Raw genomic sequence first — 16,691 nt, forward strand, 5'->3', positions numbered from 1 at the left:
CCCTTCCCAACCTGGGGCAAGTGACTCTGTGGCCACCACGATGGTGGCCCCAGGGGTGAGGGAGTCCCAGGGCAGTTCCCCCCAGAGCCTTCTCCTCTCCCAGCCTGTCCTCAGAGCAGAGGTGCCCCAGCCCTCTGCTCATCTCTGTGACCTCCTCAGGACCCATTCCACCAGTTCCATCTCCTTCTCATGTTGGTTTAGAAGTGGAGAAGCTACAATTGGACTCCATGATCTCAAAGGTCTTTTCCAATCAAACAATTCTATGATCCTCACCCCAGCTCTCCCCATCCCAGGGGGGATGGAAGACGGGGGTCCTGGTCCTCTTGGGGAAGGGGAAAAGGATGGAAGGAAGCTGGGGGGGGGGGAAGGATGGAAGGAAGCAGGCTGTCCCGGCTCTCTCTCCCCGCCCCCGGGGCCGGTCCCAGTCCCGAGGCGGGGACAGGGCGCGTAAGTTCCCGGAAAGCCCCGTCCCCAGTTTCGGTCGCGGAGCCGGGAGCCGCGGGGGCGATGGCAGCGCCCGGCCGGGGCCCGTCGGAGCTGGAGGAGGAGCTGACCTGCTCCATCTGCCTCTGCCTCTTCAGCAGCCCCGTGACGGTGCCCTGCGGCCACAACTTCTGCTCCGCCTGCCTGGAGCTCTGCTGGGCCGGGCTCTCCGAGAACCTGAGCTGCCCGCAGTGCCGAGCCGCCTTCCCGAGCCGCCCGCCGCTCCACAAGAACACGGTGCTGTGCCGGGTGGTGGAGCAGCTGCGGGACGGCCCCGGGGCTGCGGCCGAGGAGGAGAAGGAGGAGGAGGAGGAGGCGGCGGCGCCGGGGGGCTGCGGGCCGGAGGAGGCTCCCGTGTGGTGCGATAGCTGCCTGCGGGCACCGGCCGTGCAGACCTGCCTCACCTGCACCGCCTCCTTCTGCCCCGAGCACCTGCGGCCGCACCGGGACAGCCCCGCGTTCCGCGACCACCAGCTCCGAGCGCCCCTGCGGCACCTGCACCGCAGGAAGTGCCCGCAGCACTGCAAGCTCTTCGAGTTCTTCTGCGGGCAGCACGCCGCCAGCATCTGCTCCCTCTGCCTCCTCGGCCACAAGCAGTGTCACATCAGCCCCCTGCAGGACGCCAAAGCCAACGCCGAGGTGAGCGGCGGGGCGAGCTCCGCCCGGGGGAGGCATCCCGGGGCTCCCCGCTGCTCCTCCAGGGCTGGGGAGCCCTCCCGGGGGCATCCCGGGGCTCCCCGCTGCTCCTCCAGGGCTGGGGAGCCCTCCCGGGGGCATCCCGGGGCTCCCCGCTGCTCCTCCAGGGCTGGGGAGCCCTCCCGGGGGCACCCCGGGGCTAAAGCACCCTCCCAGGAGCACCACAGGGCTCAAGCACACTCCCTTGCCCCTCACAAGAGCTCCCTGTGCCCCAGCAGTGCCCTCCCAGGAGCTCCCCATGGGCATCCCGGGGCTCCCCTGGGACTGTGGAGCCTTCCCAGGGGCACACCGGAGCTCCCCCAGGGCTGGGGAGCCTTCCCAAGGGCATCCCAAACTCCCCTCTGCTCCCCCAGGGCTAGGGAGCCTTCCCAGGAGCACCCCAGGACTCAAAAACCCCCCAGGGGAGCTCCCCTGTGCCCCAGCAGTGCCTTCCAAGGGACAGCCCAGAGCTCCCTTGTGCTTCTCCAAGGCTGGAGCATCCTCCCCAGAGCTCTACTTTGGTCCCACCAAGGCTGGAGCATCTTTCCCGGAGCTCGTAGGGCTCCCCTGCGCTCTCCTGGAGCTGGTGGGGCCTTGGGGTCAGTGCGGAGAAGGGCTGGGGAGGAGGCCAGACTGTGAATCTCATGTCTGGCCTTGGCAAGCTATTATCTGCTCCACCCTGCCCACGTCTTCACAGTAATTCCTTACCTTTTCCTCCATTCCAAGATGGTGCTCGGAGAGTCCTGCAGTTCCTGCCTTGTGCTAGACCAGCTGTCACTCGCAGAGGCCATCGGTCCGCCTGAGAGCTGGGGTTGTTCAGCCTGGAGAAGAGAAGGCACCAAGGGGATCTTAGAGCAGCTTCCAGCACTGAAAGGGGCTCCAGGAAAGCTAGGGAGGGGCTCTTGATTAGGGAGTGCAGGGATAGGATGAAGGGGAATGGTTTTCAGCTGAAAGAGGGGAAATTTTAATTAGATATTAAGGAGAAATGCCCTCTGGTGAGGGGTGGGAGGCCCTGGCCCAGGCTGCCCAGAGCAGGGGTGGCTGCCCCATCCCTGGAGGGGTTCAAGGCCAGGCTGGATGGGGCTCAGAGCCCCTGATCCAGTGGCAGGTGTCCCTGCCCAGGGCAGAAGGGGTGGATCCAGATAGTCTTAAAGGTCCCGCTCGGTCCCAAATTGTTCTATGATTCTCTGACTGGCGAGGCCTCCCAGCTCGGCAGGTGTTGCCCTCAGTTCTGAGCCCCCCCTGCTGCTCCCTGCGCGGGGTTTGGGATTCGCTGCGTGGCCTTACTGCTGGCTGACCAAGGGACTGGGGACAGGGCTTTGTGTACACCCTTGTGAAGCAAAGAAGTATAAAAGTAGCCTAGGGAAACATCTAGTGTGTAAAGAAAAGCCAGGAGCAAGTTTTTCCACAGAGTGAAAGAGAAGAAATCCTGACCTTTGTATTAAGATACAAAGATGATTAAGATTATTAAGATGTATTAAGATACAGCACAGCTGAAAAATCACAGTGTAGGTGAGTGCAGCACCCTTTCCAAAGTTTAGGTGGCCAAACTCTTTATCTGTTCAGCGAGTGTGTATGCTGCTTACCCTCAGGAGTCCTCCCTGATTTAGCACAGCAGCATCTTGAACTACAGGCACAGGTAATCCACAGCTGAGCAATAGAGTTCTCATTTACAATGAGAGAGGTGAACAGTATCATTAAGTTAATGCCCGAAGTCCAGGCTGAGAGCTACCATAAGTTCTGTTACTAGGACTGGGATCTGCTGTGCTGATGAAAGCACTCGGTCCTTATCAAAGGAGCGGTCAGCAGCATGTATCTGCTGTTGGGAGTGGTAGAGCTGCAGGGAGGGTGCTGGCTCTGAGTCATGCACGCAGGACAGGATTTTTACATCCTGAAAGGCTTAAGGAGTAGTTGGTTTTACCTGGATGGTGCAAAATGCTTAGAATGGTTATTTTAAAACTTTCTGTAAATAAGATTCTTACCCCAGTAAGCATGACCTGACTGAGAGGACATGGCAGCTCCTTCTCTCAAATGCTTTCTGATCTCTTCTGTTGCAGTCAGCTCTGAAGAAGAAGCTGTTGGAACTGCATAATCAGGGTGAGAGAGCTGCTCGAGCGATGAACACTGTGAAAACAAGCCAAAGCCAAGTTGCTGTAAGTGGGTAACTCTCCAAAATGCTGTCAGGTTGCTTGGTGCGCGCTGGCCACTTTTACTCCTGGAGTAGTTGCCGTAGTATTGAGATCACATTGGCAGGAGAAAATATTGGGAAGGAACAGAAAAGAGGCTTTTTGGTAGAGCCAGGCAGCTCCGTGGGAGATGGGAGTAACCCCTCCCCTGTGCAAGGACTTTATACCTGCATGTACTGACACCACTCGACCTGAACAGGGCTCAAACGTCTTCTCTGTTGCACAGAAAGTGTGTGTCTGTGCAGCTTAAGCTAAAGGATTAATGAGCTGCAACAGCTGCACCAGTGCAGAAGGTTGGGTGTCTCTTCCCCATAGGTTACCCCAACTAATCCTTGCTCTTAGCTGATGTTCCCGGTTGCCATTCCTGCTGATGGTTGGATCGCGTACGTCTCACCTGTACCATCCTTTCCAAACCGAGTGGTAGAGATGAAGAAACTGAAAAACCACTAGGATAGCGCTTCCGTGCTCCTCTGGAACATCTCTCAGAGAATCAGGAATTACTTTGTATTAACCAGGGATGCCACACGGCAGAGACAGAACCAGCTCCAACTGTGCCAGTGGGTGTGTGGTGTCCAAGCTCGCAGTGGCACAGCCCCGTCCCAGTGCTGGAAACTGCTGGCTGGCACAGCCCCGGGGGTCTGGGCACTGACAACTGGCCTGATTTCTTGAGAGCAGATGAGTTTTCTTTCCAAACTACGCAGAAATACATCACTTTTTTTATTGTCTGTTTCAAGTAATTGAAGCCTACGTGTTTCTCAAAGGCTTGGGTTTTTCTTCTAGTGGCAGTTAGCAGTACTTTGTCTGTGAACTGCTCTTGTGAAACCAGTGTCTGTCTGCTCTTGTCCGCTGCAGGAGACAGCTTCCAGGAAGAAAGACTTGATCAGAAATGAGTTTTCAGAAATTAAAGCCTTAATTGAAGAAAAAGAAAATCAAACCTTGAAAGTAATTGCAGATGAAGAAAAGAGAGTTTGCAATAGGTTTGATTATATCTACAGTGTTCTGGGAAGTAAGAAGAACGAAATACAGTCTCTCAGAGATCAGATTGAGACGGCACTGACTGAAGCTGATGATGTTCTGTTCTTGAAGGTAACGTGGCCTTGAAATACGATGCGGTTCTTCGCAATTCTGCATTCTAGAAACACAAAAACCTGCTGTGGTATTCCTGCTTTTCAGACGCTTTCAGTCCAATGATAATGCAGTTGTGTGCAAGAACCTGCTATAAAAGGAGGTACTGAAAAGTACCCCAATATCAATGAAAGAGGGCTGGAATGAAGTGGTGTCTGGAACCTCCCCCAGTGGAGCCTCTGCTGCAAGCAGAGGGGCCAGAGAGGGAGGGAATCCATCTCCATGAGGTTCTGCAGCTCCCTGCTGTGACGCTATCTATTAGATCGTTCTCACTGCTTCAGATGTCAGTTGAGAATTAATCCATATGGGTTGCTGCTCTAATTTTGCCACAGGTTGTGTCTGACTGTAGCCTTTGCTCCTCTGAATTTGAGATGAATGCACAAACCCCACCTCATTGAAAGTAACTTGGTTGTATTTTTTCTGTCTGCTACACAATGTGCTCTGCATAAGGTCTTCTATTTCTCATTTCAGAGAGCAGCAACACTGCAACAAACATCAGTAAAAGAGGCTTTTGTCCCTGTAAATGAAATGGACCAAAACTTGATACATTCTGCTTTTCAGTCTGCCATTAACCTTAAAGAGACCGTGAGACTTTCAGTGACTCAGCTTAAGGAGAAATGTGCAGAAGGTACCGTATCACTGGAAGAACTGGCGTTTTCTGCCTTGGCTTTGAGTTTGAATGAGGTGTCTTCTCCCTCTAGTCCAAATATTGAAAACAAAATAGTGCAGCAGATGCAGCTGGTTACTATAAACTGTCTTGCAGCTTCTGGGTTCATCCATTTCCCAACACAAATGCTACAGTTTGGGTTGAACTAGGAGAAAAACTGTGCCTGTGTCTCTTTTCTTTTATCTATACTTTAGACAAGTCGATGAGTATTTGTGATACTATACCCTTCTGGCACAGCTCAGCCATTATTCCTTACAGTAATTTATGTTTTTATTACATAGTAAGGTTGGATACACTTTAGGATTGGAATTAGAACAGAGACATAAAACACTTCTGAGTGATAGGACTATAGTTACCCAGCTGTAAAGGTGCTGATGGAGTAAATGGTGCAGAACAAAACTCTCCTTACCAGGTTAAACAGAAGTATCTTTTGGACTCGGGCACAGGTGTCTTCTATTCAGTTTCCATCACTTAAGATCTGCTCACGTGACTGAAAAATAAGATTGAAAAATGTTCTTGCTGTTTCTGGCAATCAAACTGTAATGTAAAATATTGCCATTGCAGCAAATCTAACACTGGTGAAAACTAAGCCCCCGTCTGCAGCTTTTCCAAGCAAACCTGGTGGGAAAAAGCCTCCAGAACCACGTAAGTACTAAAGAGCATCATCCTCTCCTAATTGTGCTTTTACTGTTAACTAAGAATTGAAGCAGTTACCCAAGAGCTGTTTGATTATCCATAGTGAGCACTTTGGAGTGGGAAGGGGAGGGTGTTTGGGGCTCTTCAGCGACGGACACCCTGATGCAGCCGTGCGTTCACCTCAGCGTGCGCCTGTAGGGCTGCCTGTGCAGGCAGTGAAGCGGAGCCGAGCCTCCCCAGCCTCCCCTTTTTTCACTTGTACTAACCATCTGTTGGCTTGTTTGATGGATTTGTACGTACCAAATCCTGCTTATGAGCTGTTCACATTCTGTTTTTCTTCTTCCCCCTCTCACAAGATCATCCCCACAAAGAGAAAACCCATCACCAGACTCAAGCGGCTTCGCCGGCGGTGGCAAACCCCAGTAAGTGGTGATGAACAGCAGCCTTGCTCAGATGTTTTGCTGGCCATAAATCACGCGTGGTCTAACGCTGGGGTGATGGAGGCTTTGCAGCAGGTCATACTGTGGCTCTTCAGTGTTGTTTTGTCCAGATACTGGTATTAATGTGGCATTCCAGCCTTCTAGATCTACTATACCCTCTCCTTGAAACAAAAGAAGTTTCTTAAACCCTTGGGTTTACTTCCACTGAGCTCTTGACACATGATCCTTTTCATTTACAAGTCCTGGGTGTGAGGCATTCAGTGGGGTCTGCTGGGGATTGCTGAGTTGAATCAACTTGGAGCTTCTGTTGCTGCACTAGATGGTCTGTTGTAAAAAGAAAAGGAACAGTCTGTGCCTCACAGACACAGGCTTATTATCACTTGCCTCAACATGCTGCATCCTGAAGTACAGATGAAGCTCTTCCAGGCTTATGAGGAAACAAATAGTATGTTGTGCTTCATGTGTGGCTTTCAAGTATGTGTGTGTGTGTACATGGCTTTGACGTGCTGGACTGTCAGCTTTATCTTCTGCTGCAGCTTCAGAAGAGCCATGATGACAGTCTTACAGCCACCAGTCTAATGATGGCTTTTTGGTCTCAGTAGAACTCACAATTCCTTTTTTTTTTTTTTTTTCCCCTCCAGAGGAGAAAAAGAAAACCATTAAAGCTGGTGAGTCCAAACTTTCATCATGCTTATCTTCATTGACTGCTCTTACAATGTAAGTGTTGGGCACTAGAGCTGCTGTCAGCTCTTGCTCCAGAAGGCCCTCAATAGTCACAGCAGAGCTACCAGGCACTGAAGGAGGTTGCCCAGAGACAACAGGGGATTTTCCAAACTTGACAAAGACAGGGAGCAACCTGAGCTGAGTTTGAGGTTAACCCCGTGTGGAGCAGGAGGCTAAACCAGGTTGCCACTAGAGGTCTGCTCCAACCTGAGCGTGTCTGCGATGGTGTTAAGCATGCAGAGTTTCTTCCCAATCGGCCAAACTGGTTTTTTTTGGTTTGTTTTTTTTTTTTTTTCTGTCTACACAGCACCAACCACGGGACCACAAAACGCTGCAACTGCTGCTGCGACTAAAGAGCTTATTCAGAGCTTTCTGAAGAAATCCAGAGAGGAGCTCTTGCAGTGTAAGACACACAATGTTCCACTATGTAAAGATGAACTTTCTGCTCTTCTTGCACAGGTGCTAGGTGCCCTTTGTAGTTATTGGACAAAAATACCTTTGCAGGGGTTTAGTTAGCTCAGTAAGTTATCAAATGAAGGAAGATTTTGGAGGAGAAGGGAGCAGGAGGTTTTCAAGTGATTCTTTTGCCAGATGAATCAAATGTATTTTTGGAGTTCATGTATCTTTATGAAGGCAAATGAAGTTTTCTCACTACTGGCTTTGATTTCCCCCAGAATGATTGCATTGGGGTAGCCTGGAAATGTGATGTAAGGCACTGGATTTTTCTTTGATATGAAATGCAGGGTTTTATGTGAGCCCCTGCTGGCTTGCTTAAGATGCTCTAAGAGATGCTGTACAATCAGGTAGAACTTTGGCAGCCGGATCAGCAGTCCCCTTCTGCCAGCACATATTTGGGTGCTGAAGGAATCCCACGGGGATGCAGGAAGGAAGGAAGGAAGCTCGCCCTCCCTGTGCCTGCTGCGTAACACGGAGCTGCAGTTGAACCCAGCAACTCTTACTGCGGCCTCAGAGCTGCCTGCCCTGGGGAGGAGAGCGGAGCAGGGAGGTGGACGCGCATAGCAACAAGCACCTAGATAGGACAGTGTAAATAAAAGTGCTTTGCTCTTCAGTGCCTTCGAATGATTCGTGTCATTGCAGATGCTGCTAACGTCACGCTGGATTACAACACTGCTCATAACAAAGTGCTTCTGTCCGAGAGATACACCAGGATGTCTGTCTCGGACACCCCCATGAATTATAACCCCCACCCTCAGCGCTTCACCGATTGCTTCCAAGTGCTGGGCTTCCAGTACTTCAAGAGAGGCATCCACTACTGGGAAGTGGAACTGCAGCAGAACAACTTCTGCGGCATCGGCATCTGTTACGGCAGCATGGCCCGGCAGGGCCCGGAGAGCCGCCTGGGCAGGAACAGCAGCTCTTGGTGCATCGAGTGGTTTAATTCCAAAATATCCTCCTGGCACAATGACGTTGAAAAGTGCTTACCCAGCGTGAAGGCTACCAAGATTGGCGTGCTGCTCCACTGTGAGGGAGGCTTTGTGATTTTCATGGCTGTTGGGGAGAAGCATAACTTGATCTATAAGTTCAAAACCCACTTTACTGAAGCCTTGTACCCTGCCTTCTGGTTATTTTCCAGTGGCACCGTTCTCTCTCTCTGCCAACTGAACCAGTAAGGCCTTGTATTTAATTTACCTAAATACTTATATTCAGATAATTAGTCCAGCAGCATCTCTTTGTATGTGTTAGTCTAAGAAATCTCAAAGATTGTTTGAGACAAAAATTATTAGCTCTTTCAAGCAGTTCAGGAAATCCAATTCTTTGGTTTGAATTGCTAAAGGCTTTAGTCAGTGATTTAGTAAAACAATGATAATAGTAAAAACTACTGTGAAAGGTTTTTGAAGGACCATGATTGTCCTCCTGATTGCAAAGTTATGATACAAACCACTGTTAAATGCCTTCAGTAGCTGTCGTGGTTTGCTGTAAAGGATCCTCAGAATTAATTTTCACAGGGAGCAATAACCCCTTTGAGAAAGAAACAGAAAGAATTCCTTGAAAAATGCAGGTTCCAGGCTTTGAGGTATGTCTCAGTGTTGCCTTTTTCTTTATACATCCTGATGATGCCTGTAGTTAGGATTTGCAATATGTGTTCTCAGTGTACGACTCCTTGAGACAGTACAGAATGAACTACTAAAATCAGTAAGTTCAGGTCATATGACGCTGTTATAAAAGCCAGTATGACAAATCTCATCAGAATGGAAATGCAGAGGCTGCTGGAGCTGATGGATAAGAAATGGTGTGAGAATCACCAGGAAATAACTGACATTGACTCGGTAATGGGGAATACACCAGTCTCCAGGAAGACATCCCACAGAGCAGTAGTGTGCGTCCTCTAATGGTTTGTGGGATGAAGTACTCTGTCTCATGTTCTGACCCAGAATATGCTTTACATCTTCACACTGAAGGCTCTTCAATGGTATTTTCTTCCTGTGCTGAGGAGTTGCACCATCCCTGGAGGTGTTCAAGGCCAGGTTGGACAAGGCTATGAGCAACCTGATCCAGTGGGAGGTGTCCCTGCCTATGACAGGGGGGTTGGAGCTGGAAGATCTTTAAGGTCCCTTCCAACCCAAACCATTCTATGAGTTCAGAAAGTGCATTTGTAGCTTGCAGAGGGAGCAGAAATGCACTGTTCACTTAAAGCAGGGTCTGCTATCATAAAGCTTTTCCTGTTTGTGTAGCGGGATATTCTCTGCTTGTATATATTTGGCTGCTCAGGTGGTAGAAACTGGATTTCCTCCCTGTTATTTGGACTCTAAGTCGAAGAGTCTCAAGAGTGTGCACAGGTTGTAGAAAATGCTGCTTCCTCTCTGAAGCCTGCTTGCAGATAGGTGAGTCTTCTGAAACATACGGAGAATTGGAACAAAGGAGAATACGTGTCCACCCCCTCTGGGATGGATATTTAATTCTCCTGGTGTTCTTTGCTTTTGGGTTACGGTATGTCTCTGGAAGTCCTCACTGTGTACAGAGGAGTCTGTACCTCTGCATTTCTTACAACTTTAAAAGGATCAGTAAGCTATAGAGATATTTGGATCTCATACTTGTTGGGCCTGTATCTTGATGCCTCTGGACCTGAATCCTTGCTGTTATTTCTTGTAGTAGCCCATGAAGAGCAGGGAAGCTCACATGAGATTCCTTGGACTTTGATTTGGCAAACTCCTCCTTATGGGATTTGGTGAAATGGAAAACAAAGCCACTGCTGGCAGTTTGGAAGGGAAACATTAGAAGGCTCTGATGAACCTCTGACTGCATTTCACATTAGCCAAAGTGCTTTTGAGAGAGACTCATGGGAATTCAGGCTTGGTGTCTCTTATTTTTACTGCGTTTGTTAACTCTTAGTACTAGGGACAAGATTTAGTGGCAGACTTGACAGTGTCAGGTTTATGGTTGGACTAGATGATCTTAAAGGTCCTTTCCAACCTAAACAATTCTGTGATTCTGTAAGTCTGAGAAGAGGCTTCCATTTCTTTGGCCAGAATAGGATATAGAATGATGGTGGATCTAAAACTGCCACAGCTGTCTTTGGAGTAGTCTTGAGGGTCTCAGTTTTCCAAAGCACAATCAGCACTGAAAGAACCAAACTAAGCAGGACACTTCAAAAGGAGAAGGAGGATGTGTCCTGCTAGGAGCCAACAAGGAATGAAGAACTAGCCTTCTGCACTTGAGCAGTGAGGCACAAGAACAGTTTCCTTGGGGAAATGCTGTTCCTTCAGCTGCCTGGCTGTGCCCCAGGGCCTCGCCTCAGCAGGAGGGTAGGAGTGCTCCATCCCTTGGCAGATGGGGGAAAAAGTGCTCTGGTGGTCTGTGCAGTGGAGGAAGTCCACGATTTATTGCTTGCTCTTTGACTTTAAAGGGGTGTCAGTATTAACCTCCAAGTCCATGGGCTGCTTCAGCCACAGTCTGGAGTGACACTCAAGCAAAGGAAGAGCTCTTATTCTACCATGTTGGACAAGGGGGGATTCTTTAAATGGGACTTTAGCGTATGACCAATGATATATAACACACAAGGTGTTCAGGATTAGCACAAGCAGTGAAACAAGCTGCCTGCTGTTTTCCTGATCTCTTTTTTTTTTCGTTTGTTTGTTTACCTTTGTGCTACAACTGACTAGAAATGAGGTTCTGTTAATTGGGAGTGTAATGAGAAACATAACTCAATCGCTGTGCTCCTGAAAACTCTTACTTTGGTTAGCTTCGGATTTCTTAGATATATATATATAATCATTAGGGTCATATAACATTAGAAAAAAATATTAGTTACAGCATGATAAATAATGGGTCAAAAGCTCTTCAATACAACTGACATGTTTTTACTTGGCCAGTAACTATCAAAGCTTTACTGGTTTTAAACAAAGTCTAGATACAAGCATGTGTTTTAATTATACTTCTCTTTTCAATACTATAGATACCTTATCCAATCAAGAAAAGATCTAATTCTAGTGTTAATAAGGCCATGAGGATGTGATTTGCATATTAACATATCATTGAGTAAATGGAGAATCACTTACCCACTGAAAATACACTAACCTGTTTTTCATTGAATAAAAGATTTAATTTACACATCAGTAAAATACTGCAGAAAGAAATGCTTATGTAATTATACACCTGTACTGATCTATCAGCCATGCATTTCAGTATGTATGCTATTTGTTATTACAGATATATGCCAGCTAGACATCCTTGTCAGGGCAACAAACAGATTTTATGCCATCTGTTTTATGACTGTACCTGTGACCATATCAGAAACTAACTGAATTGTAGTGTACTAATTCAATAAATAATCATGATAAACCCTAACTCCGAATGTTTTGTTCTGTGCTCAGAGTTGGAGCAAGCAGTAAGGAAGGCAGATATAAAGATGCTATAATGTACAAATAACAGGTCTTTTACAGCATAACTCTCAGAGCAATATGAGAACTGAGGAAGAAAGAAAAGGAGGAGAACTGCATAAACTGTGGCATCCTCTGGACTGTCAAATGCTGACCTACACTACATCCTAGAGAGATGTTTTACCAGTAACCCTGAATCCCAGCTGAAGAGAAGAACATCCTTATCCAGTAAACTAAACTGGAGGCCTTTTCAGGTGAGCAAAACCATAGTCATTGACTGGAGGAAGAAAAATGCTTGTGCTCAGCTTCCAGTTTATATTAACACCACAGAACACCAAACATTTCCCATTAAAACTCCTGTTTGGAAATTGCTCTTTACAGGTAAGGAATCTGTAGGCCCTTTGACTAAATAGTGTGCATCACAAACTGTTTTAAGATCCCAAATCACTGACATGGGTGAAAAATCTGGATACTTCAACTTACCAGTGAAGGGTGGGCTTTTCCAACACATCCACGAAGTGGTACAAACTCAGCTTCTTCTCAGGAGAAAACGTCGAGGAGCAGGATGGACTAGAAGCAGGAAAGCAGCTGCCAAGACATCCTTATGGGCTACCAGAGAGAATTAGTTTCACATCTGAATGACATTGCCATGTTGTCTAGATTTTGTTTTCTACATGTCTGAAGTTCAAATTGCTTGGACTTTGCAGCAGGGATCGTGGGCAGAAGCACAGCTGCTGTGTTGCCCACGCACCGCTGGTCTCAAAACCACCAGGCTGACCATAGTGCGTCCCTCCAAAGCCAGGCAGTTATTGTCATCACGAGGGTGTTACGGAGCTGAAAACTCACATTTGCTTTTATGCATAGTGAGGAACAGGAAAAACTGAGTTTAAACACTTTAATCCACACGCTTTAATCTACAGAGAAATACAGTACAAACAACAAGACAACAAAAAGATGCATTAGGAAATTCAGTAACGGGGCCAGTGCTGTGAAAAACCCATATTTACAAATTTCTATGAAGAATATGGAGGAGACATTTCTCAAGAACCTTCTGGGAACTCAGAGAAGACAGCAGTGTCCTTCCGTTTCCCTGTGTCCCTGTGGAGCACCCGCAGAACCAGGGATTCTGTGACAGCAGTGAAGCCACAGCCCCTTACAGACAGACCTCAGCCCAAGTACTCAAGCACCGCACATCACCGACACGTCATGATCCACACAAATGCACAGTCACAGGGTGATGGTGTCATCACCCGCCTCAGAAACACCGGATAAAGCCAAAGAAGGTGGCTTTTGCAACAAAAACAAAGTAGAGGCTTTCATGAGATGCTCCACAATCACACCTCATGTTCCTACGCAGCCAGGGACACACTTCTCTGTTTTATGGCTAAGAGTTTTACAGCAATACCCCCTTCTCCTCATTCCAGCCTTCTTTTGTAACAGAAAGGAAAAGTAATTTCAGACTTGAAAACATCATTTGATGTCCAGAAAAAAAATAACAAACTAACACATTTTGACTGTAAACATCTATATTGGAGGTTCAATATTACTGGCTGGCTACTTGCTTGCAAGTGAGATCTCATTCACTTCACAGCTGTGAGCAGCCAGGTTTGCTCTGAGCTTTTGGTTTTGGAAAGGCAGGAATGGTGTGCATGGCTTTTGCTAATGGTTGGGTGCTAAATAATACGTATCCAAAACTGCCCCAATAAGGGAACAACGGTTCCACCAGGAGCACAGACAGCTCCTTCCCAACTGTTCTGAGGGAAAACCAAAACACCAAACCCCAAACGTCACTTCTCTCAGCTGAAAAAAACCATAAATATGTTATGAATTCTGCTTTTTAATCTATATTTGCATTTTAAGCTCATTTCTTAACCTATTTAGTGCAATTTCAGAATATATGCATAAACACATTCAACACAAGTCCCGAGCCACAGCATCACAGTATTCAAGCTAAATATCATTTTTTTTTAAACTTAACATGCTGGTATTTTCTTGTAAGTAGTTATTACCAATTTAAAGTTACAGCTCTTAAAAGTAACATTTGTACAGTATTCTGATCACTAATTACTAAATAGAAATAACTGCTATACATACTGAAGTTACAAGCTACAAAAATAAAGATCCATTCTGTTTAACTATAAAAACCCTACAAAGAAGATGGCTGTCAGTGTGTGAAGGACTAAAAGAGTTGATAGCAAAGTGGCTTTTGAGGGCTGTAAACTCTGAAGATACAGAACACAAAGTCAGAATGTAAATTCCCCCTTATTATTATTAAAAAGCAAATTATATTTATGCTGAAATCTAGAAACAAGTAGCAAATGAAACAATGCAACAAATGAATTGCATACAGCAATAAGAGTAAACAGCACAGTAAACAGGGCAGCATTAATGCTGGAAACAAAGGAAAATGTTGAATACATTCACATTCTTGAACAGTTAAGGGCTAGATCCTCAACTCATTTGAGGGCAACATCACCAGGCTTAGTCAAGGCATGTGGCTCTACTGCAGCTGGAACTCCCTCCCTGGGTAGCCCCGAACTGGAACTGGGTATTCAGCACTCAGTGAGATAAAGACATTTTTGATCATGCCGTGCTTGCAGAACTGTGGCCTAAACAAAGCTGAAATACAGAACACGTAAATTCTCTCAATATCCCTATCTGCTAAATGAACAAGTGGTCTCTGCTGCTTCACTCCTGCGTTTAGGAAGCAGCTATAATTTGTCAGAAAACAAGTCAGAGCATCTTTAAACAAAAAGGAAGAAAACGGCTCGTAACCAGTATGGATTACAGATCAAACCAGGATTTGCAGTTAGAACACATGCCAAGATTCCTGAGTGTCCTGCTCTTACGCACAGATTAACTAACTAGGACACAGTGGTGCTCTGCCAAGAAGCGTTTGTTACCACATAAAAAAAGAGTAAGTATTACACCAAGGATATCGTTGGGCATTCACAGCTACAGAACAGTGCTTTAAGTTCATTTTAACCAGTGAGACACAGTAACATATGCTACAAAAACTGTGAGCTTCAGTGCAACAGAATGCAGAAGGAGATAGAACTGGCCAAACCGACACCCAACCTTTAACTACGGGTTCTCACAACCTGTGGAGAGCAGGGAGGTTCCTCCCCAGCAGCAAAGAACACAAATTGTACTTTCAGAATAGGCCGGGGGACTGGGAACCTTTGGAGTCCTTTCAGATACCCCCAGGAGTGGCGATGGTGACTGAAAAACCCAAATTGCTGGGTCAAAGGGCTAAGAACAAGCCATATGAAGCAACTTCCAATTTCTTTCTGACAAGCCAGCTGGAACAAAGGGCAAAGCAGACAGAAGGGAAGCTCACCACTCCATCCTACCATAACCTGCTTTAAACACCAGGAATGGAAATCCTTAGAAGAAAATACCTAAGTAAGCCCCATTCATCTCAGCTGGTTTCAAGGGAAAGAACGCAAGTTTGACCTTTAGAGACTTGACAGACATGGACGGAGATCCAAAGTGCAGGTAGCGTTTCAAACAGTTTAACCCTGCTATGAGTTGCTGAAGTGACAACACAAAGTCAAAGAGAGAAGGTGGATGCACGTGACAACGTGCACACACACCCTGTCGGTGTGCGCACAAACAAGCGAGGACTGAGCGGGCCCAGCCAGCCAAGCGCAGAAAGGCTCTCCTACAAGTTTTTTGTATTGCACACCACAGGATTGAGAACCCACAGTAAAGGGAGTTATCAGAACGCCACCAAACTTTGGTTAAGCTAGTGTATGCAGCACTAAAACATAAAAACAAACTTTGTGAGTTCACTCATTATTTGTCTTTTTGCAACACTGCCCTTACCGTTTTTTTCAGTGTTAATCATTAATGGGGTAAGGGAAAACTCTTCAGTGCAGGACAGGAGCTCCAGCTGCGCAGTACCATCTTCTGGATAGAGAATGTACTGCAGTATTTTCAGGTTTCCAATCTTTCAGAGGAGCTACAGAGCAGCTATTTGTACTGGTGCTTTATGCACCTACAACAACAAAAAAGCAGGGAGCAGTTTCATAGTCACAACACACATGTCAACACTGAGCAGCTACAGTGATATTACAAATTAGAAAAGTTCATTCGTGTTAGCACTAGAATCCAGGAGGCCATTGCCGATGTTTACTTTCTGCAGTTGGACTAAAAACAGTTCCAAAGGGTAACTCAAAACTGGCTTTAACCCAATTTGCAACACACTGGAAAAGAGGACACATTTGAATCACAGTACGGCACGCTGGAAACAGCAAAACTTCCCAACAGATTCCAGTGCTAACACCACGTTTAAAAACAACTTTTTTTTCTTTTGACATGTATATGTCAGGTACACACAGTTACATGAGAAGAATGACTCCATGCCTGACTGGGAACTGGGCACCTTGACCTTGCAGAATACGCCCCATACCACAAATCCAATTTTATAAGGGCCTCTCTGTGCTTACGATGGCCGAGTGCGGTACCTGCCATTTGCTACAATCACCGACAGTCAACAAGTTCAACTCACACTTTGTCACTTCCCTGTGCAAGAAGGGGGTGGTCCGTCCAACACAAGACAATTTACCAGGGTTTGTCCCAAACAAGCACCCAATTAAACACTACTGTCATTTCCAGTTCTCCTTTGTTTCTCCAGAAGGTATGATGGGTTTACATTTCCCAAAGAGGACTCCACACATTTAGAACCGGACTCCTAACAAGCTGCACTAAGCAAGCAGCAGGATCTTGCCTGCACGAACACAGCACAACATCACTGGTACCCAGTCAGGCAAAGCACAGGCGAAGAAGCCAGCGCACTTACTGTAAAAAGGGACACTTTCCAAGTGTTGGCATTGATTATTTTTTTTTAGTTAGATGTCAGAAGTTCAAAGAGTGAAATTTTCAAACAGTTATGTCCTTCGGCTATAGAAAATTT

At 46.9% G+C, this 16,691-nt stretch overlaps 3 protein-coding genes across 3 annotated transcripts in view; 2 read left to right on the forward strand and 1 right to left on the reverse strand.

Annotated features, from left to right (window-relative positions):
- The window catches only part of SCPEP1 (serine carboxypeptidase 1), a 108,372-nt gene that overhangs the window by 18,999 nt on the left and 72,682 nt on the right, over positions 1 to 16,691 (reverse strand). The gene's annotated exons all lie outside the window — the stretch shown is intronic.
- The window catches only part of MMD (monocyte to macrophage differentiation associated), a 372,596-nt gene that overhangs the window by 7,331 nt on the left and 348,574 nt on the right, over positions 1 to 16,691 (forward strand). The gene's annotated exons all lie outside the window — the stretch shown is intronic.
- On the forward strand, positions 370 to 11,530 carry TRIM25 (tripartite motif containing 25). The gene is made up of 9 exons (XM_069872933.1): positions 370 to 1,122; positions 3,216 to 3,311; positions 4,197 to 4,430; positions 4,941 to 5,097; positions 5,701 to 5,781; positions 6,129 to 6,194; positions 6,854 to 6,880; positions 7,243 to 7,338; positions 8,034 to 11,530. The coding sequence occupies exons 1-9, from the start codon at positions 370 to 372 to the stop codon at positions 8,564 to 8,566; spliced, it is 2,043 nt and encodes a 680-aa protein (XP_069729034.1). The 3' UTR covers positions 8,567 to 11,530.

The sequence above is a fragment of the Phaenicophaeus curvirostris genome, chromosome 19 (genome assembly GCF_032191515.1).
Source record: "Phaenicophaeus curvirostris isolate KB17595 chromosome 19, BPBGC_Pcur_1.0, whole genome shotgun sequence".
NCBI classification, from domain to species: Eukaryota; Metazoa; Chordata; class Aves; order Cuculiformes; family Cuculidae; genus Phaenicophaeus; species Phaenicophaeus curvirostris.

Excerpts from the sequence above, each read along its gene's own strand:
- TRIM25 (XM_069872933.1), top strand. The coding sequence starts at position 370 with ATGGAAGGAAGCAGGCTGTCCCGGCTCTCTCTCCCCGCCCCCGGGGCC. Across the intron at positions 4,431-4,940 it reads ATGATGTTCTGTTCTTGAAG|AGAGCAGCAACACTGCAACA; the intron begins GTAACGTGGCCT and ends TTCTCATTTCAG. Across the intron at positions 6,195-6,853 it reads GCCGGCGGTGGCAAACCCCA|AGGAGAAAAAGAAAACCATT; the intron begins GTAAGTGGTGAT and ends TTTCCCCTCCAG.